Below are 19,658 nucleotides of genomic sequence, written 5' to 3'. Positions count from 1 at the left end.
GCTCTAGTCAGTCCAGGCTGTTTCTTCTTTTCTTGCTCACAGGCTGTGTGAGCATTGAACATGCCTGGCTTCTCTGAGACTGATAGCATCCCAACCTGACAGAGGTGTGTGAGCACTATAAAAGGTAACCTACGTAAGGCTCCTGGCACGCTGGCTTTCATTCTTCTATTTTGGAATACATTTAGTGGTCCTAGGGTATTTGTGGCAGTGTCTGGAACTCTGGGATCTTGGCTCTTTTACCTACATGGTAGTTTTTCCTCTCTGGGGGGTTGGGAGGAAGGAAGAGGAAAAGGCTTCTGTGAGTTTTCCTGCAGGAGCCTCTGGAGGTAGGGTTGACCTTTGCCGTGGAGTTTTTGCTTGGGGCCGTATAAACCTTTTCATAAGCATCAGGGCGGCATTTATTTGCAAGGTCCCATAGGCCTACTTCTTCTCTAGAGAATCCTTAGCAGAGTTCATGGTGGTCACATAGGGCTGCCTTTTGGATACTGTGGACTTCTGGGAATTGGGAAATGAGCCTTCAACTTGTACTTGTCCCTCCCGCTGTGTGAGCCCTGGGAGACTGACTCTTGCCACTTCCTGCACTTCCCCTTGACCTCCACAGGAGGGAGGCAGGAACCCGTGCCTGCTGAAGCTTCCCGCTGAGCTGCTGAAGCTCTCCCTGTTTGCTCAGCTGTCACATCCAGGTTTTGTCTTGACTGAACTGTCTGCACAGCCTTACCTGGGGTGTGAGGCTCTCCGAGGCTTCCTGTTAACTTTTTTGGAGGGGAGGGAAGGGGGAGATCTATTGCTCCCTGAAGAACCTCTTTCCCTTGCTTTTCAGTTAGCTTTTGGGTGTTCTTATTTCTTCTTTATTTATTTAGGCTCAGTTTTGTTGATTGTGTAGAGAAAGCCTTTCTGAGAGACAACCTCGCATTCATTTTTCAAGAGTTAGGATCTCCTAAGAAAAGGAGATCAGAGTCTCACTGAGAATGACAATAAAGGGGATAAAGAGACTAACCTTAGTTCTGAGTAGAAAACTGAAGTTCTTTTCCCCCTGTTTTCTGACATTAGCTTAGTGTCTATCTCCATTCAGAATTGTATGCAGAATCCTTTGCAGAATTGTATGAAAAAGAGCTCGTAGAGAATTAGTAAGTTGTAAATTTGTGCAGAAAATAGACCAAAGATAACTAGCTACTCTGGTGAATATTATTGATAGTTAAAAAAAATAGCTTCTGAAGTTTTACAATATCCAGTGAAAAATGATCCCCTTTTTTGTCCTGTGTAGCCCCCTTTAGCAGGACTTTGGGTTTCAGGTGAAAGCGGGTAATCCAGTATAACATGACTCCCAGGGCCTGGCTCCCAGAAAGGGAACTTTACATGGAGACAGTGCTGATGCTGGCAGGGCCAGAGTACCTTTCTCCTCCTGAGACAGATTCTGGAAGGGAGGGTGGGCTGCAATTAGAAGAGGACTGGTCCAGTTGGGTATGGCAGAAGGGTTAGGAGATGGAGGTTGGAGCCGGCCCCGGAGGGGTGGGTGAGGTGGGTGAAGGAGAAAAGAGTGTGTATTGCCCAGTAGGAGGATGGGCTGGGGAAGGAGAATATCCAGGCCAGAGGTCGGGGGGCAGGGAGTCCATGTCTGAAGTTGCCGGAGGGATGTCTGGGGCTTCTAGGGCCGAAGGTAAGGGTCCAGGAAAGAGTCCATGAGTTCCAATCAAGGGTCCGTGTGTCCTGTTTTGGTGTCCAGGCATTTGGTCTAGGGACCTGGAGGTCTGGTTCAGCAGACCAGGAATCTTGGCTCTCAATCCCTGCAGCCTCTTCAGAAGTCCAGAGCCAGTAGTTCTGGCAGAGACACTGGAGTTTGTCTCCAACAGTCCAGAAGTCCTGTTTGGGAGCTTGTGCAGTATGAGGAATAGAGAGGTATTGCTTGGGACAGCTGTCGTGGGTAGGGCCTGCTTGGCACAGAGGGTGGGCCCTACTACAAGCAGCAGGAAGCGCACCTTTCCTCGGAGCAGTTGTTGGAAGGTCAGGAATATGGCATTGGGATCCTTGTGAGTTGTGGTCCTGCCCTGTGGAGGAAGCTGAGGGCAGAGGATGGGCCTGAGGCCAGAGACCTGGGCCAGGTATCATGCCTCCCTCGTCTCCAGGGAAAGATAAGGTGCCAGCACCCAGACTTTATGGCTGGAAGCGAGCACTCCTTAGTTGGCCCGCTGTGCTACCCTCATGATTCCCAGAATTCACCTTTCTGCCCTCAGGTCTCCTAAAGGGACGGAGTCAGCAAAGGACAGTTTCTATATTCCCCTTGACTCAGGACTTACTTACCTGGGTTCCAAGGAGGCCCTGCAGGGCCCCAAGGAGGAGGCGGACCTGACCAGAAAGCTGTCCCAGGAGGGATGAGAGGCAGGTGGGTCCCAGTTGGGTCCGTGCTGCCATTACTCCCTCTAGCAGAAGGGCTGTGGCTCCCAGAACGTCCTGTGCCTTGGTCTGCTCCTGCAAAAGAGATGGAAGGGAGATGCGGCCTGCTTCAAAGGGCATGCTAATAGCGGGTGGGGAGCCCGTAGGAGTAGCCAGGGGAATGAATCATAGGAGCTGAGAATTGGACAGGACCAAGGTCCCACCCAGCACAGGAATTCCTTCACAGTCTCCCGACAATTGGTCATCAGCCCCTGCTTGAATAACTCCAGTGTCCAGTAACCCAGCCTGGCCCTACACTTAATTTCAGTCAGAAAAGCTCTTTTCCCCCCTTACACTATGTTGGAATCTGTGCTATTACAGTTTTTAGCCTCTCGGTTCTAGTGCTGCCAATCTACTCTTTCTGCTACAAAATCCTTGGATCATATGATTTTTTAAAAACTGAACATAGAGATGAGACCATGACAAAGATCATAAAGACGAAGAAAAGGGGTTTACTGATCAATGGCAGAGCTGGAACTGCAAGGGATCCCTAGGAACTACCCTTTGTCCCTGGTCCAGTACCCGCCCCCACCCCCAGAAGACCTGAGAGGGAAGAAAGGGGATTCTAGGGATCTTGAGGGTAGAAGAGCTCACCCTGCAAGGAGTGCTCCTTCCCAGGAGGTTTCCTGAGCCCCAGACTAAAGCAGGTCCAGCTATAGCACAAGACTTACCATTTTATTCCAAACTCATCAGACAGGTTTTTTTTTTTTAAGCCATTCCTCATATAACATTTTTAAAAAAAGATTTTATTTATTTATTTGACAGAAATCACAAGTAGGCAGAAAGGCAGGCAGAAGAGGGGAGGGGGGGGAGCAGACTCCCTGCTGAGCAGAGAGCCAGATGTGGAGCTCGATCCCAGGACTCTGGGATCATGACCTGAGCCAAAGGCAGAGGCCTAACCCACTGAGCTACCCAGGCGCCCCACATAACATATTTTCTAACCTCTCTGTATTCAGGTTGCTTCTTCCTTCTGGACACATGCTAGTTTTGTATGGTCCCTCTGAATAAATTAGCATGTGTCTAGAGGAGGATATCCAGTACTCAACTCCTTACTGTTAAGTCCAGGCCACTTAAATGTTTTTAGGAATATTTCCACAGGATGGGTGCTAAACACCTAAAGCCACCGAGAATCACTAGCTTTTCAAACAGCTGCTTTAATAGTGTTACCTGCTAAGTCTGAGCTTAGCTCAGTCCTCCCAGATCTTGTTCATAGTAAGTTCTAGGGCCAGAAGTTTATATAAGGGGAAGTGGGGACATCATGGCCTGGAAGCTGGAATAGGACCTTCTTCGATTACTTTGAGTAAATGTAGAATTTTTTGTATATCTCTGCTAAATTTTACCTTGTTTTTGATCTAGCCTTTCAGCAATGTGAAACTTGATTCTGTCTCTTGTTATTTTACCTCTGCTTCCCAGTTTTGTGTCATCTGAGGATGACAGACCAATCTTACTTCTTCATGGCAGCTTAAGTTTGCACAGGAACAGGTCAAAAGCATGGCCATGAGAGACTTCTATCCAGCTTTTCTGGGTGCTCAGCTTTGAATCTATTTTCACATACTGGGACCGCAAGCCATCGTCCAGAGGATATCATCACAGTCGAAGGTAGATTAGTTTAGGGTGGCCAAGCCAAAGGTGAGAGATTTTTAGGGAGCTCAGGGATTTTGAAGAAATCATGGGAAGCAGTAGAAAACCGATGAAAACAGGAGTTAGGGAAACCAAAGAAAGGATGGCTTTCTTACCTTCTGGGTTTTCCATTCTCCCAAGCTAAAGTCCACAGCAGGCAGCAGGACAGGTGTGGACAAAGGGTTAACGTCTGGACACTGGCTCTATTGAAAAAGATTGGTGGTGGGGTGGGGTGGAGAAGCTCAAATAAAGGAGGGGGGGGTGTAGTGACCCAGTGACTAGGATAGGCTTCCATGAGTAATAGATATCCAGACCAGAGCTTTTAAAAGTAGACTAGATTGCAAATCATCATCCTTGTCAAGGAGTGGTGATGGGGAGGTGGTGGTCTTACCAAGGACAATATGGGAAGAACAGTGATCCGATCAGGGAGTGGGAGGGAGTGATGGGAGTGAGGGTGTCTACCGAGGTAATGGATAGAGGGGAGAGTGCTGGGAGATTCTCACCAGTCTGCTGTGAAGGGCATGGGAGTCACGAAGCAGTTTATTTAGGAGACGGGGGTCGCAGGCGGGAGGAGCCGGGAGACACAGATCCAGTCTTGCAGTTAGGAGAAGCATGACCACGAGGAGCAGTTCTGAGATGAGGAGAAGTGAAGTTGAAAGGATGGATAAGGGAGAAATCATTGTCAGGTGGTAGTCCAGAGATTCCCAATTAGGACCCAGACCTGAAATCCAGGGAATTTACCTTTCAGAAGCCTTAATCCTGGGGGATTGGGTTCCCTCAGCCCTCCACCCTGGCAGCACATCTCCTTTCTCTTCTCTTGCTAACCCTGCTTTGGTGTGGCCCGAGATCCCGCAGGAGTTTTCTTACCAGTCAGCTCCATTCTGGCCAGGCTGTCTGGTAGGAGCGGCTCCCTGGATGGGGCCTCTCCCCTGAATCCTTCCTGGGGCCATGGAGGCGGCTTGGGATCTGGCACTTCTTGCACGGTGGGGCACAGGTGGGCTGAGGAAGAGGGTCTGGAATCTATCCTGCAAGTGCCAGGAATAATGAACATCTAATCAGGTGTCAAGGAAAAGACTGCCTGGCTGGGGAAACAGCTGTGGGAGGGCATGAGATGCAGACCAGCCTCAAACTGCTAACGCTCTGCCGGGTCCCAGGTCTCCTTGCGACTACAGCGTATGGTGTCTCCTCTTTGTCAGGGTTCCTCAGTGGACCCAGTGCAGGGCTGCTGCCCCTGCCCCTGCTGAGAGCAGCAGGATGGAATATGGACACACACACACACACACACACGTTGTAATTGGCCTCAAATTCTGAGCAACTGTGGTTGTTTGGTTGGAGAAAATCTGGGATGGGGAGAGGGAACCAGGAGTACTGTGGCACAAGCCTGGGAGGAGAGGTTCGAAAGTGGGAAATAGGGTCAGGATGAGGAGCTAGCAAACATGCAAAGCATTGAGGGGTAGCTGGGGGAGTGGGGCTGAGGCGGGGACTTGGGGGAAAACAAAACGGACTACTAGGGGTTGGTGATTGCAAGATTATGAGAAGGTGGTATGGGAACAATTAACTGCTCGTTCTCTCTCCATTTACTCCCACCCATAAGCCTCTTGAAGTTTTTCTTTGCACTCCCGGTTCTAAAATACTGGGTTATCTGAGGCGAGAAAGGGGCCAACAGTCCTGGCACTTCCCACCTGAGGTAAAGTTGCCCAGCAATGGGCACCTGCTGAGTGAGACACCCACCTCTCATGGCTTACCTCACCTTGGACACCCGTGTCACCATATCCATCCCCTAGCCCACATCTTCCTCCCTGCCCCCTTTGCAGACCCCTTCTAGTTCCTTCACAGGACCCCCCACATGGCCTCCTCCTTCTTTGACAAGTTGTGCAAAGAGGCCTGCACCTGATTCAATATTGGGATTTCCTGTAGGTCTGTCAACATGCATGAGCCCTCCTCCCACTACCCTCTCCTTAGGCCCAGCTTCCCCAGTCCCAAGATTCAGAGCCTTAAACTAACCAGGAACGACTGGGTAAGAATGGAGATTGGGCCCATGCCCAGTTTGATGCTACATGCCCTAAGCCCTAAACGCACCACTTTTCTTATCTTCTCCCTGCGCACACGTCCCCTTTCCTTAGGGCCAGCCAGAACAGTGCTGTATTCCTCCAAGTCTGTGATCAGTCCCTCAGAACCCAGCACCCCACCCCCTACCCTGCTCTGTCCTGCTCCTCCCATTCTGGGAAGGCTACACTCTTCTCGACAAAGGTCAGTGCCTGTAGGTTCCAGTTTGCCTGCCCCTCCCCCAGCTGAGAGCCCAATTCCTCTTTCCAGTCCTTACTATTCTCAATTAACTCCAAACTCTGCTTGCCACTCACCGGGTGGAGAAGGGCTCCAGGACCCAGGTGCACAGCAGGCAGCACTCTGGGGAGCCGATGGGTAGGAAGACACGTAGTGTTGGGGCACAGCCCCTCCACAGCAGTAGGGTCACAAGCCTGCCCCGGACACTTCTGTCCAATCAGAGAGCAGGGAGCCACCAGATACCGGTCCGGAGGCCCCGGAAGTGACGCCTTCTCCTCCCACCCGCACTGAACGTGGAGCCCCTGCCTGGACCATGGTCCACTAGCAAAGCCCAGCTCCTCCACCCACACACACCACAGGGAGGATTTCAACAGGGAGATCCATCTTTTCCTAGGAGATAGGAAACCTGGGACCTGGCTGGGGGAGGAGATCTGAGGGGAACAGGTCTTTTTTTCCCAGGAGAAATCTGGCAGGACGTTTTTTTTGTTCCTGCGGAAGAGGCACGGAGATCTGGTTCTGGTTTTAGATTGGTGTGTTTTACAGTCCCTGACCGGCCAAATTTCATTTCCCTGGACAACACACCTGCTCCTAAGACCCCCTAGCGCTCTTGCTTTCCTGCCTTTCTCTCCTATAACCCTGTGGGGGTCGAGTCTTCGTTTCCCTTTCCCAGTGGGAATGTGGGTATTGCCTATATTGGGGAATGACCCTGTCATTTGTCAGTGTTATAGGAAAAGGGTTGGGACCATTTGAGAGGATTGCAAGGTGAGGGGGATGTGTAGGGGGTGGTTAGGCTGGGCTCAGGTGCCCCTCTGGTGGGGGGCAGTGGCTCAGACAGCTAATGCCATTTACCTCTGTGCCTGAGCTTTCCTGAGCTTGCCCTTTCTCCCTCTTCCATCTCCTACCACTCCATATGTGACAAGAGGAATAACCAGGCCCATGTGTCCCTGTCTTAGGAAAGACAGCTGTTGAACCTCCCCCGCAAATACCTTCTGCTGGCCCCCCTCTTCCTTTGGCCCTGGCTCTAGTTCCTTTGCTTTCCCCTCAATCCCAGTCTCCCTACAGTCTGTCCTCAGGGGCCTCCTGGCCTGACCTTGTTCCCATCACCCCCCACCCTAGTTCTTCCCCTCCTGCTCCTCCTACCAAGGATGGGGCTGTCAGCTAAGGAGTATGGCCTAGATCCCAGAATTCTCCGGTTCAGCCAGATGAGATGCCTCCCAAGATTAGGAAGGAGGGTGCTGGGATGGTTGGGAGGATGGTGGGCGAATGGGTGTGGGAGGGGACAGGGAGGCAGTCATGACCAGGAAACCAAGACAAAGGAGGTTGCGGGTGGGATGGAGAGGCAGAAGGTCCCCAGGGTGAAGGGAAGAGGGTGAGAAAGAACGTCAGGGTGGGGACAATGATGGTCGGATGGGCCTGCGGATAGGTTACCGACAGGTTACCGTAGGGAGGGAAACACTGTCACAGACAGCAAGAGGACTCTGTTTCTGGCTAAGTCCCTGTCCTCGGGAACAGCAGAGTGAGGGAAGACCTCAGAGAAGAGGTAGGGCCACAGGCCAGGCAGTCAGTGTGGGTAGTGTGGGGCTTGAGAGGTGCTGTGGGCCCACAGTAGGGGAGATCAGTTGATGGGCGTTTTCTGCACGTTGTCATCCTTAAAAGACAAGTCTTCATCTTTCCGGCAGGAACGGATTACTAGCCCAGTGGCCGGCCCAGGCCTCAGGCCCGGCCTCTGTCCCTCCCTGGCCTGGGGCTCCCGTCTCGGACCGGACACGCACCTCCCGATGCAGCCGCCCTGTGGCCGCCAGCAGCGGGGGGCTCCAGACCCGCCTCTTCTCCCCTCTTCGCGCCCCCTGGTCCCTCCCCTCCCCCTCCCCCCTCCACTCCCCCTTCCCCTCCAGCCCCTCCCTCCTCCCCTGCCCGGTCCCAGCCCCTCCCTCCCCTCCCCCACTCGCGATCCGGGCCGCGGCTGCTGGGCCGGACCCCCCGGGCTCAGCCCGGCCCCTCGCCGAGCCGCCGCCGCCGCCCCGTTTGCTGAGGAGGAGGCCCCCGGCCGGGGCGCCGGGCGCGGGGCATAAAACGGGCCAGAGCCGGCGCCCAGGGCACTAGAGCCGAGTACGGCCCGGGTCAGCGCCCGCCCGCCTGCGCTCCTCCCGGCCGCTCCTCCCGCCCCGCCCGGCCCGGCGCCGACTCCCGCCGCCCGACGCCCGACGAGCCCCTCGCCGCACAGCCCGGGCCCTGGCCCCGGCCCCCTCCCGCCGTACCGCCCCCGGCCCGGCCTCCTCCCACCTCCCTCCTCCCTCTCCTGCTCCCTCCTCCCTCCCGCCTCCCCAGCTGTCCCGTTCGCGTCATGCCGAGCCTCCCGGCCCCGCCGGCCCCGCTGCTGCTCCTGGGGCTGCTGCTGCTCGGCTGCCGACCGGCCCACGGCACCGGCCCCGAGCCCCCCGCGCTGCCCATCCGGCCCGAGAAGGAGCCGCTGCCCATTCGGGGAGCGGCAGGTAGGTGGGCGCCCCGGGGGACGCGCGGGCACAGAGTCCGGCTCAGGGCAAGTCTGCGCCCGCCCGGAGGGGGCGCCGGGCGCAGGTGGCTCAGCGCGGCGGGCGGCCAGGAGGGTTGGGCGGGGGTTGCGAGGCGCGTCGTGGGGTGGTTGGTGGGGGGACCCAGGGCCTGGCCGGCAGCGCCCAGGGCTGGCACACCGTAGGAGCGGGACAGCGGCCGCCAGCCAAGCCCGTCCCCGCAGGCTGCTCCTTCGGCGGGAAGGTCTATGCCTTGGACGAGACGTGGCACCCGGACCTGGGGGAGCCCTTCGGGGTGATGCGCTGCGTGCTGTGCGCCTGCGAGGCGGTGAGTGAGCCCGAGTGCCGTGGCCGGGGCCCTTGCGGGTGGGGGAGCGCTGGGGTCCCGGGATGTCGGAGTGGACTCGGAGCTGCTGTGAGAAAACAGCGAGTCTGCAGGTATTTGGGATATGTAGCTCTATGGAGATATATATCTATATATCCATACGTATTTTTTCCTGGCGGAGAAAGTTGGGAGGAAGCCCCCCTTCAAGTCTCAGGTGCCGACTGCTATTGATCACCCACTATGTGTCAGGCTCTTTTGCCAACGGTTTCTCTCTCACTGAACTCCTAGAATAATCCCGCTAGATACACACTATGACTTCCCCCATTTCCGAGATAGGGACTCTAAGGCCCAGAGCGGTTGGCAGTTTGTCTAGGGTCACGCCGCTTGTAAGAAGCAGAGCGGTCTGACTCCAAGGGATGACCTTGCTCTCCTCCCGGGACCCTCCCCATCTGGCACTCACTCACTTTTCCCCTTCTTCCCCACAAGCAGCCTCAGTGGGGTCGCCGCGCCAGGGGCCCGGGCAGGGTCAGCTGCAAGAACATCAAGCCCGAGTGCCCAGCCCTGGCCTGCGTGCAGCCTCGGCTGCTGCCGGGACACTGCTGCCAGACCTGCCCCCAGGGTAAGGCCCGCTCCCTGGTGAGGGGAGGGTGGCCGGGCAGTGATACTTGGTCCTGAGCCAGCGGCTGGGGTGCACGGAGCAGACAAACGGCCAACTGGCCCTCCTCGTGCCCAGCTGAAGCCCGGGTTTCCCACTCCGGGCTTAGAGCGCAGCAGTCCTGAGAGGCCGCCAACGGGCCTGGCCTTCGAGTATCCCCGGGACCCAGAGCACCGCAGCTACAGTGACCGCGGGGAGCCAGGCTCTGAGGATCGGGCGAGAGGAGATGGACACACAGGTAGGTATGGGCCAGGCAGGAACTGGAACCATAGTCCCCCCCCCCCCAACCCCCCGTGGCCGCAGGACAGGGGCTGACAAACCTCCGGACATCTTTTCCTCGCAGACTTTGTGGCGCTGCTAACAGGACCGAGGTCACAGGCCGTGGCACGGGCCCGGGTGTCTCTGCTGCGCTCCGGTTTGCGTTTCTCCATCTCCTACAGGCTGTGAGAAAGGGGAAGGTGGGAGGAGGGGTGAGCTGGGGACTGGGGAAGGAGAGTTGGGAAAGGCCGGTGGAGCGGCTCCTGGCCCAGGCTCAGAGCCTGTGCTCACCGGACCCTCATTCCCAGGCTGGACCGCCCTACTCGAATCCGCTTCTCAGACTCTGCCGGCAGCGTCCTGTTTGAACACCCTGCCGCCCCCACTCAAGATGGCCTGGTGAGATGATGCCATTTACGAGTGCTTATCCAGTCTGGGCGCTGTACTGAGAGCGTGCTCTGCATTGTCTCCTTGGGTCCTCACTGCAGCCCCGTGAAAGGAAGGCACTGACATTATGATGCCCATTTTACAGATGAGGGAAACTGAGACTCAGTAGCAGAATATGCTTTGCTCAAGGTCACACAGCTAGTAACTGGCTGAGCCAGGATTTGGACCCCAGCATCTGGCTCCAAGGCCCCTTCTTAAGCTTCCTAGGAGGGCACAGGGCTCCTTTGCATACTCCTTCACCAGAGCTGGGTCTCTCTGCTGGCCTGTTTTGTGTAAGGTCTGAGTGGGGCCTTCTTGTCTCTCTGCTCCAGGTCTGTGGGGTGTGGCGGGCAGTGCCTCGGTTGTCTCTGCGGCTCCTTAGGGCAGAACAGCTGCATGTGGCGCTTGTGACACCCCCTCACCCCTCGGGGGAGGTCTGGGGGCCTCTCATCCGGCACCGGGCCCTGGCTGCAGGTGAGGGGAGTACAGAGCCCCTGGACATGAAGTTCTGTGTCTTCTGTATCCCAGGAATAGAGTGGGCTGAGGAGGGGACTTCCTGATGGGCTCTCATGGTCCTTCCTTCTCTCCCAGAGACCTTCAGTGCCATCCTGACCCTAGAAGGCCCTCCACAGCCTGGCATAGGGGGCATCGCCCTCCTCACTCTCAGTGACACCGAGGACTCCTTGCATTTCTTGCTGCTTTTCCGTGGACTGCTGGAATCCCGGAGCGGGGGTGAGTGGGATGGGGCAGGCCATGTGAGGAGTGGAGGGAGAGCACCGATCCCTCAGAGGCCTCTTCACACGTGCGGCCCTTGCAGGACCGGCCCAGGTGCCCTTGCGGCTCCAGATTCTACACCAGGGGCAGCTACTGCGAGAGCTCCAGGCCAATGCCTCAGTCCAGGTGAGTGCGGGTCTGGCTCTTGCTGCCACCTGCTCTGGCCTCTTGCCCCACCAGCCACACTTTGCTCTGTCCCCAGGAGCCAGGCTTTGCTGAGGTACTGCCCAACCTGACCGCCCAGGAGATGGACTGGTTGGTGCTGGGGGAGCTCCAGATGGCCCTGGAGAGGGTGGGCGTGCTGGGGCTGCGCATCAGTGGACACATTGCTGCCAGGCAGAGCTGCGATGGTGAGACGGGTGGGGCCTGGCACCCCGGGCACACGCCACTGACAGGCACAGACACGTGGCCAGGGTGGGTATGGGAGGAATCCGGGGGGCTGGGGAGGGATGAACGGCCGTGGGGCAAGCCAGCCTCCACCTTTCTGGTTCCCCCTGCAGTCCTGCAAAGCGTCCTTTGTGGGGCTGACGCCCTGATCCCAGTTCAGACAGGGGCAGCCGGCTCAGCCAGGCTTACACTGCTGGGAAATGGCTCCCTGATCTACCAGGTAAGAGTCAGCAGCTGCCCGAGACGGAGGGCAGCAGGGCGGGATGGGGCTTCCGCCTGCACAGTTTAGGTCTCCGGCCTTCTCTGCCACTCCAGTGTGCCCTCCCCTACCGTGCCCCCCCAGGTGCAGGTGGTGGGTACAGGCAGTGAGGTGGTAGCCATGACCTTGGAGACCAAGCCTCAGCGGAGAAACCAGCGCACCGTTCTGTGCCACATGGCCGGACTCCAGCTGGGAGGACACACAGTGAGTGCTGTCTGCAGAGCCAGGCCGCGGGCAGTGCCCAGGAGTTAACAGCGCAGGGTTGTGCAAAGCCAGGTTGGATGAGCGGGGAGGTTCAGAGTCAGTCACTCACTAACAGATTCTTTCATGGATGCATTGATTCCCTGGGTGCATTTTTTAGGGAGCTTCAGGCTAGGGACCGGGACACAAAGAAAATCAGATGTGCCCCTGTCCTCAGCCATGTCACATCAGATGGGAGGCAGACTTGGCTAGGGAGACCATGTCATTAGAAATGTGATAATGAGTGCCACTTACCGAGGCTTTCTCTGTGCCACATACAGCACTGATTGCCTTCCTTGTATTATTTTTGATCCTCACGGTTCCCATTTTACAGATGATGATGTAAAGGATCAGAGAGGTTAAATTACTCTTCAAGACTTTTACATAAGTAGGAAGTGGCGGAGGAGGGACTCGAACCCGGGCTCGTGAGGTGCTTATCCAGTTACACATGTGTGTTGGGTGTAACATGGGCACAAAACACGGAAAGGCATTCAGAATCTCGGGCTTGTGTGAAAGCAGAGGAGGACTTCATCGGGAACCTGGCAGGCTGCAGCTAGGGCTCTCATCCTTCCCTGCCCATGCCCCTCGCAGGCTGTGGGTGTCTGCCCTGGACTCGGTGCCCGAGGGACTCATATGCTGCTGCAGAATGAGCTGTTCCTGAATGTGGGCACCAAGGACTTCCCAGACGGAGAACTGCGGGGGCACGTGTCTGCCCTGCCCTATAGTGGACACAGCGCCCGCCATGAGAGTGAGTGCCCCAGGGCTTCGCCTGCCCTCTGGTGTCCTCAAGTCTGAGACTTGGGTGCCAGGGGGCCAGAGCCTGGTGTGTCTTTCTCTGTGCCTGAGCCCCTCGCTGGCATCTGGAGAAGGTGGGGGTGTAGATGGTGCCCCTGCTGGGAGACCCTCTCCATGGCCAGGGTGCAGGGGTCTAAAACTTGCTGCCCCCCAGCCCTGAGCCTATGGACAGTGTCTGCCAACGTGTGGAATGAGCGTCAGGGGAAGACGGGGACGAAGGGAGTGGCTGCTCTAGGCTACCTCCTCATCGCTCACTTCTCCTCTGTCTGGATCCAGCACTGCCCGTGCCCCTGGCAGGAGCCCTGGTGTTACCTCCTGTGCAGAGCCAGGCAGCAGGACATGCCTGGCTTTCCCTGGACACCCACTGTCACCTGCACTATGAAGTGCTGCTGGCTGGGCTTGGTGGCTCCGAACAGGGCACTGTCACTGCCCACCTCCTCGGGCCTCCTGGGATGCCAGGGCCCCGGCGGCTCCTGAAGGGATTCTATGGCCCAGAGGTGAGGACCTGGTTGGGGAAGGTAGCTTCGAAAAGATCTGCGTTTTTTTTTTGTTTTTTTTTTAAACATGGAGGGTTGTGCAGGCCTGTGGCTGGTGTGGGGGGTGGAGAGCAGGTAGCCTGGTATGGCAGAGCTGACCTGGGGTGGGAAGTCAGACAGCCCTGGCTATGAGTTTGACTCAGCCTTTTAGTATCCATTCTCCTTCCTACATCCCTCTCTGGCAGGATCTCTTGAACCTCCAGGGGATGGAGCAGGTCCTCCCCTGAATGGGGTGGGCTGAGGGGACTTGGAGTCAGAGACCCCGCAGCCCATTCCCATTGGAGGAGGACCTAGTCAGAGACCCGGCTTCTGAGCTCCACACCACCGCTAATGGGCTGCACTTCCCGGAAGACCTTATTTCACCTCCCCTTGTCTCAGTTTCTGTGAACTGAGAAGGGGAGGCGAAGCTCCCGCCCTCTCTCCTGTCTCTCACAGGCCCAGGGCGTGGTGAAGGATCTGGAGCCTGAGCTGCTGCGGCTCCTGGCCCAGGGCACGGCCTCCCTGCTGATCACCACCAAGGGGAGCCCCCAAGGGGAGCTCCGGGGTCAGGTGGGCAGGCAGCGTGAGCTGCTGGGGATGGGTCAGAGTTGGGCGGGCACTGTGTGCTCTTTCCTGAGTCACTCATTCTCTCTGAGCCCTGGGGGTGGTGGTGTCACATTCCCTGGCTGGTTGGGAGGATGAAGCCTGACAAGTGTCCATGACAAGGCTGGCAGCAGCTTACCCTGTCCCTGGTTGCTGGTGCTAGTAGCATCTTCCCAGGGGTACTCAGAGGCTGAGGTGGCTTGGGCAGGCGGGCTGGCAGCGGCTGGTGGAGACGCGAGGCGGAGCCCGAGGGGGAGCCCGGGTGTTGCCTCAACCCACCTCTCCTCCCAGGTGCACATCGCCAACCAGTGTGAGGTGGGCGGCCTGCGCCTGGCAGCGGAGGGGACTGAAGGAGCGTGGGCAGCCAGGGCTCCCGATGCAGCGGCCGCGGCACTGCCCCCGCTGCCCGCAGTGTTGGGCCCCGACGCTCCCGCGCCAGCCAAACCAGGCGGCCCCGGGCGCCCGCGAGACCCCAACACCTGCTACTTTGAGGGGCAGCAGCGCCCCCATGGGGCTCGCTGGGCGCCTAACTATGATCCGCTCTGCTCGCTATGCACCTGCCAGGTAGGACGCAGCCAAGGGCGCACTGAGGTCTGGGTTCTGGGGCAAGCCAAGTTCCAGTCAGTCCCCCACCCAACCCTCTCTTTGCAGAGACGCACAGTGATCTGTGACCCCGTGGTGTGCCCGCCGCCTAGCTGTCCCAGCCCGGTGCAGGCACTGGACCAGTGCTGCCCTGTGTGCCCGGGTGAGTGTCCCGCCAGAGTGGAAGGGGTATCGGAAGGTCCACTGTGAGGGAGGGATGAGGCCTCTGGGGAGGGAAGGGGGTTGGCCATTCTTGGCCTTCACTATTTCTTTGGCCCCACAGAGAAACAAGATGTCAGAGACCTTCCTGGGCTCTCCCGGACCAGAGACCCTGGAGAGGGTGAGCTGGGAGTCTGGTGCAGGGATGGGGAAATCCAGTGGAGCTGATGGGTGGGACCAGGAGGGGGACTAGAGAGTGAGAACATATATGGGAGTGAGTTGAGGGAGGCTGAGGGGCGCAGATTCCAAAGGACAGGCTTCATTAGAGTAGTTGGTCTGCAAGTGGGCCCTGGGGTCAGATTAGTGTGGGGTTGGCCCGAGACTCCAGCCTTGATTGTGGGCCCAGCCAATGAGCTCAGTACTCATGGCAGCTGGGCACTGTTCCCCCCCACCCCCCAGGCTGCTATTTTGATGGTGACCGGAGCTGGCGGGCAGCGGGTACCCGGTGGCACCCCGTCGTGCCCCCATTTGGCTTAATTAAGTGTGCTGTCTGCACCTGTAAGGTATGGCCGCCCAATCCTATCTGGTGCCATAACCCAGCAGGGGCTGTGGGGATGGGGAGGGGGCTGCTGAAAGAGGAAGGCCCAGCCTTGGTGAGGAAGACTCAAGGATGAAAACACTAAGAAAAGTCCTTTGAGCTTGGAGAGTCAGCTTCCTGCAGGAAAAAGGAAGGGCTGATGTGGGGATGAATTCTGGCCCTTCCTGCTGTATAGCCCTGGCCTTTTCTGTACTTCCCTGAACTCCCCTTTCCATTCCTATAAGCAGATAGAGAGGAGTGGCTGCCTTGAGGGGCTGCCATGAACATTTGCGTTCAGGTGTCGAAGGCACCAGTCCAGGCCTCTGAGTGAAGGGCCATGGAAATACGACATCTGAGGGATGGAAAAGGAGAGGGAGGAAGCCGGAGGCTCCCCTTCCTTTCTGACACCCTCCCTCAATGGATCCCTGCAGGGGGGCACTGGAGACGTCCACTGTGAGAAGGTGCAGTGTCCTCGGCTGGCCTGCGCCCAGCCGGTCCGTGCCAACCCCACTGACTGTTGCAAACAGTGTCCAGGTGAGGGGGGTGGGCACTGAGGCTTTCCTTGGCGGGTGAGGTGCTTCACTGCCTTGTCCTGGGTGAGGGGGTGCGTGGTGAAGGCGGATGGAAGGGACTCCTCAGCTAATTCAGCATTTACTGAACCCTGCGTCGTGCCTAGCCTGGGGCCAGGGCTCTAAATGTGTTTGGAAAGAATGTGCATGTGTTTCTTAGTGGGCTGTGATGGGTTCTGGTTACTGCCCCATCCATCCATCCTCCCTCCCTCCCTCCCTTCCCCATTTCAGTCCAACTATCCAATCATCTATTCATCCTTCCTCCCATACATCCATCTTCTCATCTAAATTTGTCACCTGCTAAGTACCAGAAATTGCTCGGTGTTGGAGATTCAAAGACAAATAAAACCTGGGTGGCCCTCACAGAACTCACATCTGCTGAGCTCTTCCTCCCTCCCTCCCTCTCTCTCTCCCTTCCAACAGTGGGGTCAGGGGCCCACCCCCAGTTGGGGGACCCCATGCAGGCCGATGGGCCCCGGGGCTGCCGTTTTGCAGGGCAGTGGTTCCCAGAGAGCCAGAGCTGGCACCCCTCGGTGCCTCCCTTTGGGGAGATGAGCTGTATCACCTGCAGATGTGGGGTGAGTGGGGGGTGTGCCTTGTGTGAGGTGGGCAAGGGGGGGCCTGGCCTAGAGTGGGGAGACCTTTCTGGGGAAGGCAGGCTCCTGGGAGTGGGCTTCCCTGAAGAGGCTGAAGGCTGCTGTGTCCCTGTGCCCCTGGGTACCCACAAAATCTGCTCTGTTGTGCACCAGGCAGGCGTGCCCCACTGTGAGCGGGATGACTGTTCGTTGCCACTGTCCTGCGGTCCAGGGAAGGAGAGTCGCTGCTGCTCCCACTGTGCACCCCGGCGGCGTGAGTGAGGGGGCTGTTGGTGGGCCTAGGGAGGGAAGGCAGCACCCGCCCCCTGCCAGGGAGGGAAGGTGGCACCTGCCCCCTGCCAGGAGCCGCGCCATCTGCTTCACCAGTGCCCTTCCATTCCGCCACACGGCAGCCTTGTGGACTTGGTCTTGATTACTCTTTCTTTACAAACGAGATTTCTGAAGCCCAGAGGAATTAGGCAGCTAGACTAAAGTCACAGAGCTCCAAAATTTACTCCCTTCTGTCTCCGGCAGCCCCAGAGACCAGGACAGTTCCAGAGCTGGCGAAAGAAGCCGAAGGCTCCTAGGGAGCAGCCGGAAGGCCGCCTGACCAAGAGGATGGGGCCTGGGCTAGGGGAAGGACTGGCGCCAAGGACCCTGCATTCTCCTGTGGGAAACCCAGTGCCTTTGGCCCCTCTTTTCTGCCTCTTCTCCCTCCCCCCACTACCTCTGGTAACCACACTTCCACAAGGGGAAGGGGCAGCCAGGGCAGACCAAGGCCACAGCCACTCGGACTTCTGCCCTGTCACCCTCCAGCCTCTGCCTTGGAAACCCAACCCCTTTCTTTCTGTACATAATGTCACTGGCTTGTTGGGATTTTTTAATTTATCCTCACTCAGCACCAAGGGTCCCCCCACGTCACTCCTGCTGCCCCTGAGCTGAGCAGAGTCATTATTGGAGATTTTTGTATTTATTAAAACTTCTTTTTTTTTTTTTTTTTTTTCAGTCTCAGGGTAAAAGTTGTTTCTTTGTGACCAGGGACATGAGTGGAGAAGGTCTGAGAGTGGGAGTCCTGGCTCCAGGGGCTTCCCTCTGAGTCTTGGGGAGTATGAAGAGATCAGAGAGGGAGAGGGGTGGCACAGTCGCTGTCTGGCCTGCCCAGATGCTACAGTGGGGCTTGGGCCTGTCGCTGAGATGGACCAGAGCCTGAAGAGCTCAGGCAGCCTGACACAAATGTGGTTTCCCCTGGCCTACCCGTAGATGGCATTTTGCTGACCCCGTGTTTAAAGTGGCTCCAAAGAGAGAAACAAAAGTACCACCAGCCTTTATCTTCTTTGTCTCAAGGGAGGCAACCACGCCCCTGTTATTCTTTTCTGGAAATGAATTGCGTTCCAGACCAGTTCAGGGGCAAATCTGGATCAGAATGGACTGGAATCAGCCCTGGCCTTGTTTTTGGCTGAGTTTATCTTGGGACCAAGTGCTGTAGGGTAGGATAGGACCCCTCCCCCCACCTCCCCTTCCTGCCATCGGCAACCAGACATGCCCACAGAGCTGGGGTGAGGGAAAGAAGTGTGTCGGGATAGAGAGCAAGCAATGTATGTATCTGCAGATCTATCTTCTATATAAACGATGCAGGATAAAGTAAGTATGGCATTTTATGACCTAGTTGGGTATTGGGAAAGGGCGATCATAGCCTTCTTGTCCAGGGTGAGGCGTGCCCTATGTGCTTAAGAAATTATTGTCTTCACCCAGGGAAGCTCCAGTTCTGTTAACTAGCTGAGTTACCGAACCTTCAGGAGTCCTTGTTTCCTTTCTGTAAAAGTGCTGTCTCCCTCACAGGATTTGATCAGAGCCTGTGACTCCCACAGCTCTGTGCCCGGCGAACATTAGCAGGAAAGGCACTGTAATTGAGGTGGGGTTCCTGGAGCTGGTCTGGAAGGCAGGGAGAAATCTGGGGAAGAGTGTGGCCAAGGGTTTCAATTATGAGATATTCTGCTGAATGCCCAGGGGGACGGGGGAGTCTGGTGGGAGATGAAGGGATGATAAGGATGGGGAAAACTGGTCTCGGGCCAGAGCCCTGGCTATCCCAGGCTGTCGCAGATTCCCCTCACAGGGGGATCGTGAGGGTCAGATCGGGAAGACAAAGCAGCAGGGTTGGCATGGAGCTGAACGCAGGGAACAAAGTACGGGGCCAGTGTAGTGGGATGGAGGCATTTGGCCCAGAAACGGATGCACTGACGGTATTGTTCTCCGTGGAGAGGGAGTCTCGAGGGAAGAAGGGTTGAAAGGAAATTTTGATCCTTCGATTTGACATGAGTTTGCTACCGATGCTCACAAGACCAGAGGGAGGGCAGAGGCAGTGAACATCCATAGAGTGGCTCGATGGGCTTGCTTGCCCATAGGACCCATAGGACCCTTGCTTGGCCCATAGGACCCATCAGGGCTTCAGAGCCGTGTCATGGGTTGGCAGCCAGGGGCCCAGGCAGAGCAGTGTTCTCCTCCGACAGCAGTTCCTGAAGCACCCTGTCGATCATAGCCGGTGTTCTCCCCAAGCCTGGTTAGTCCCCAGGCCTTGCTGAGCCCCAGGAAGGTGGTGTGGTGACCAGGGAAGGCCAGTCCTGTGTCTGAGGAATGCCGCAGGCAGACGGGAAGCCCTGACCTGCAGAGACCTCAAGAGGGCACCCCAGCCATTCCCCTTTAGGCAACTACACAGACTCAGAGCCCTTTGTCTTTCAAACTACAACACCTGAGGAGAAGCCCATTTTCCCTGGGTAGCCTGTGTCTGTGTTTCAGAACAGCTGCTGGTAGGATTTACAGTTTGATCTCTCACCATGGGTCAGTCAGGCCTTCTGCTTTGCCGAGGGTTTGACAGGGCCTCGGGGCTAACAAGAGATGGAAGGTCATACATGGTTGGGGGGTGGGGCTCTGCGTGGCCAGGGGAGGGATGGATGACGTGGTTTGGACACATCTGTTTTGTGAGGAGAAAATGCCTTCATGTACAGCCCTCCACTTTTCCGCTTCTGACTTCCGCTTTTGACTGGACTTGAATGGCGGCTTGTGCCGGCTGTCGTGACACCATCTGGCATCTTTTTGTGTCGCATCCAGATTTTGGGGTCAGG

General features: G+C 57.0%; 2 protein-coding genes across 13 annotated transcripts; one reads left to right on the top strand and one right to left on the bottom strand.

The window, feature by feature from the left end:
- Nucleotides 1–1,217: 1,217 nt before the first annotated feature.
- On the bottom strand, nucleotides 1,218–6,937 carry THPO (thrombopoietin). Of its 4 annotated transcripts, XM_046002217.1 has the most exons (7): nucleotides 6,411–6,937; nucleotides 4,918–5,075; nucleotides 4,554–4,681; nucleotides 4,167–4,253; nucleotides 2,299–2,466; nucleotides 1,977–2,057; nucleotides 1,218–1,860 (listed from the first exon to the last, which is right to left on the bottom strand). In XM_046002217.1, exons 2-7 carry the CDS (start codon nucleotides 4,928–4,930, stop codon nucleotides 1,438–1,440), a joined length of 900 nt encoding a protein of 299 aa, XP_045858173.1. In that variant the 5' UTR covers nucleotides 4,931–5,075; nucleotides 6,411–6,937; the 3' UTR covers nucleotides 1,218–1,437. The 4 variants fall into 4 exon arrangements, with proteins under 4 accessions (XP_045858173.1, XP_045858171.1, XP_045858169.1 ...); XM_046002215.1 differs by having other exon boundaries at nucleotides 1,218–2,040; XM_046002213.1 differs by having other exon boundaries at nucleotides 1,399–2,057.
- Nucleotides 6,938–8,334: 1,397 nt separating this feature from the next.
- Nucleotides 8,335–17,527, top strand: CHRD (chordin). 9 transcript variants are annotated; one of them, XM_046001274.1, is made up of 23 exons: nucleotides 8,336–8,825; nucleotides 9,068–9,171; nucleotides 9,655–9,787; nucleotides 9,933–10,061; nucleotides 10,167–10,266; nucleotides 10,390–10,477; nucleotides 10,837–10,978; nucleotides 11,096–11,236; nucleotides 11,322–11,404; nucleotides 11,481–11,628; nucleotides 11,779–11,885; nucleotides 12,009–12,128; nucleotides 12,756–12,912; nucleotides 13,236–13,456; nucleotides 13,931–14,044; nucleotides 14,369–14,641; nucleotides 14,729–14,822; nucleotides 14,943–14,999; nucleotides 15,278–15,381; nucleotides 15,827–15,929; nucleotides 16,388–16,542; nucleotides 16,718–16,813; nucleotides 17,074–17,527. In XM_046001274.1, the coding sequence occupies exons 1-23, from the start codon at nucleotides 8,678–8,680 to the stop codon at nucleotides 17,479–17,481; spliced, it is 3,225 nt and encodes a 1,074-aa protein (XP_045857230.1). In that variant the 5' UTR covers nucleotides 8,336–8,677; the 3' UTR covers nucleotides 17,482–17,527. The 9 variants fall into 9 exon arrangements, 8 of the variants coding, with proteins under 8 accessions (XP_045857230.1, XP_045857228.1, XP_045857227.1 ...); XM_046001272.1 differs by having other exon boundaries at nucleotides 9,029–9,171; nucleotides 9,658–9,787; XM_046001271.1 differs by having other exon boundaries at nucleotides 9,029–9,171.
- Nucleotides 17,528–19,658: the final 2,131 nt, after the last annotated feature.

The sequence above is a fragment of the Meles meles genome, chromosome 4 (assembly GCF_922984935.1).
Source record: "Meles meles chromosome 4, mMelMel3.1 paternal haplotype, whole genome shotgun sequence".
Lineage (NCBI taxonomy): Eukaryota > Metazoa > Chordata > Mammalia > Carnivora > Mustelidae > Meles > Meles meles.
The sequence above is the reverse complement of the archived record's forward strand: the minus strand, read 5'-3'. Positions and strand labels throughout refer to the sequence as shown.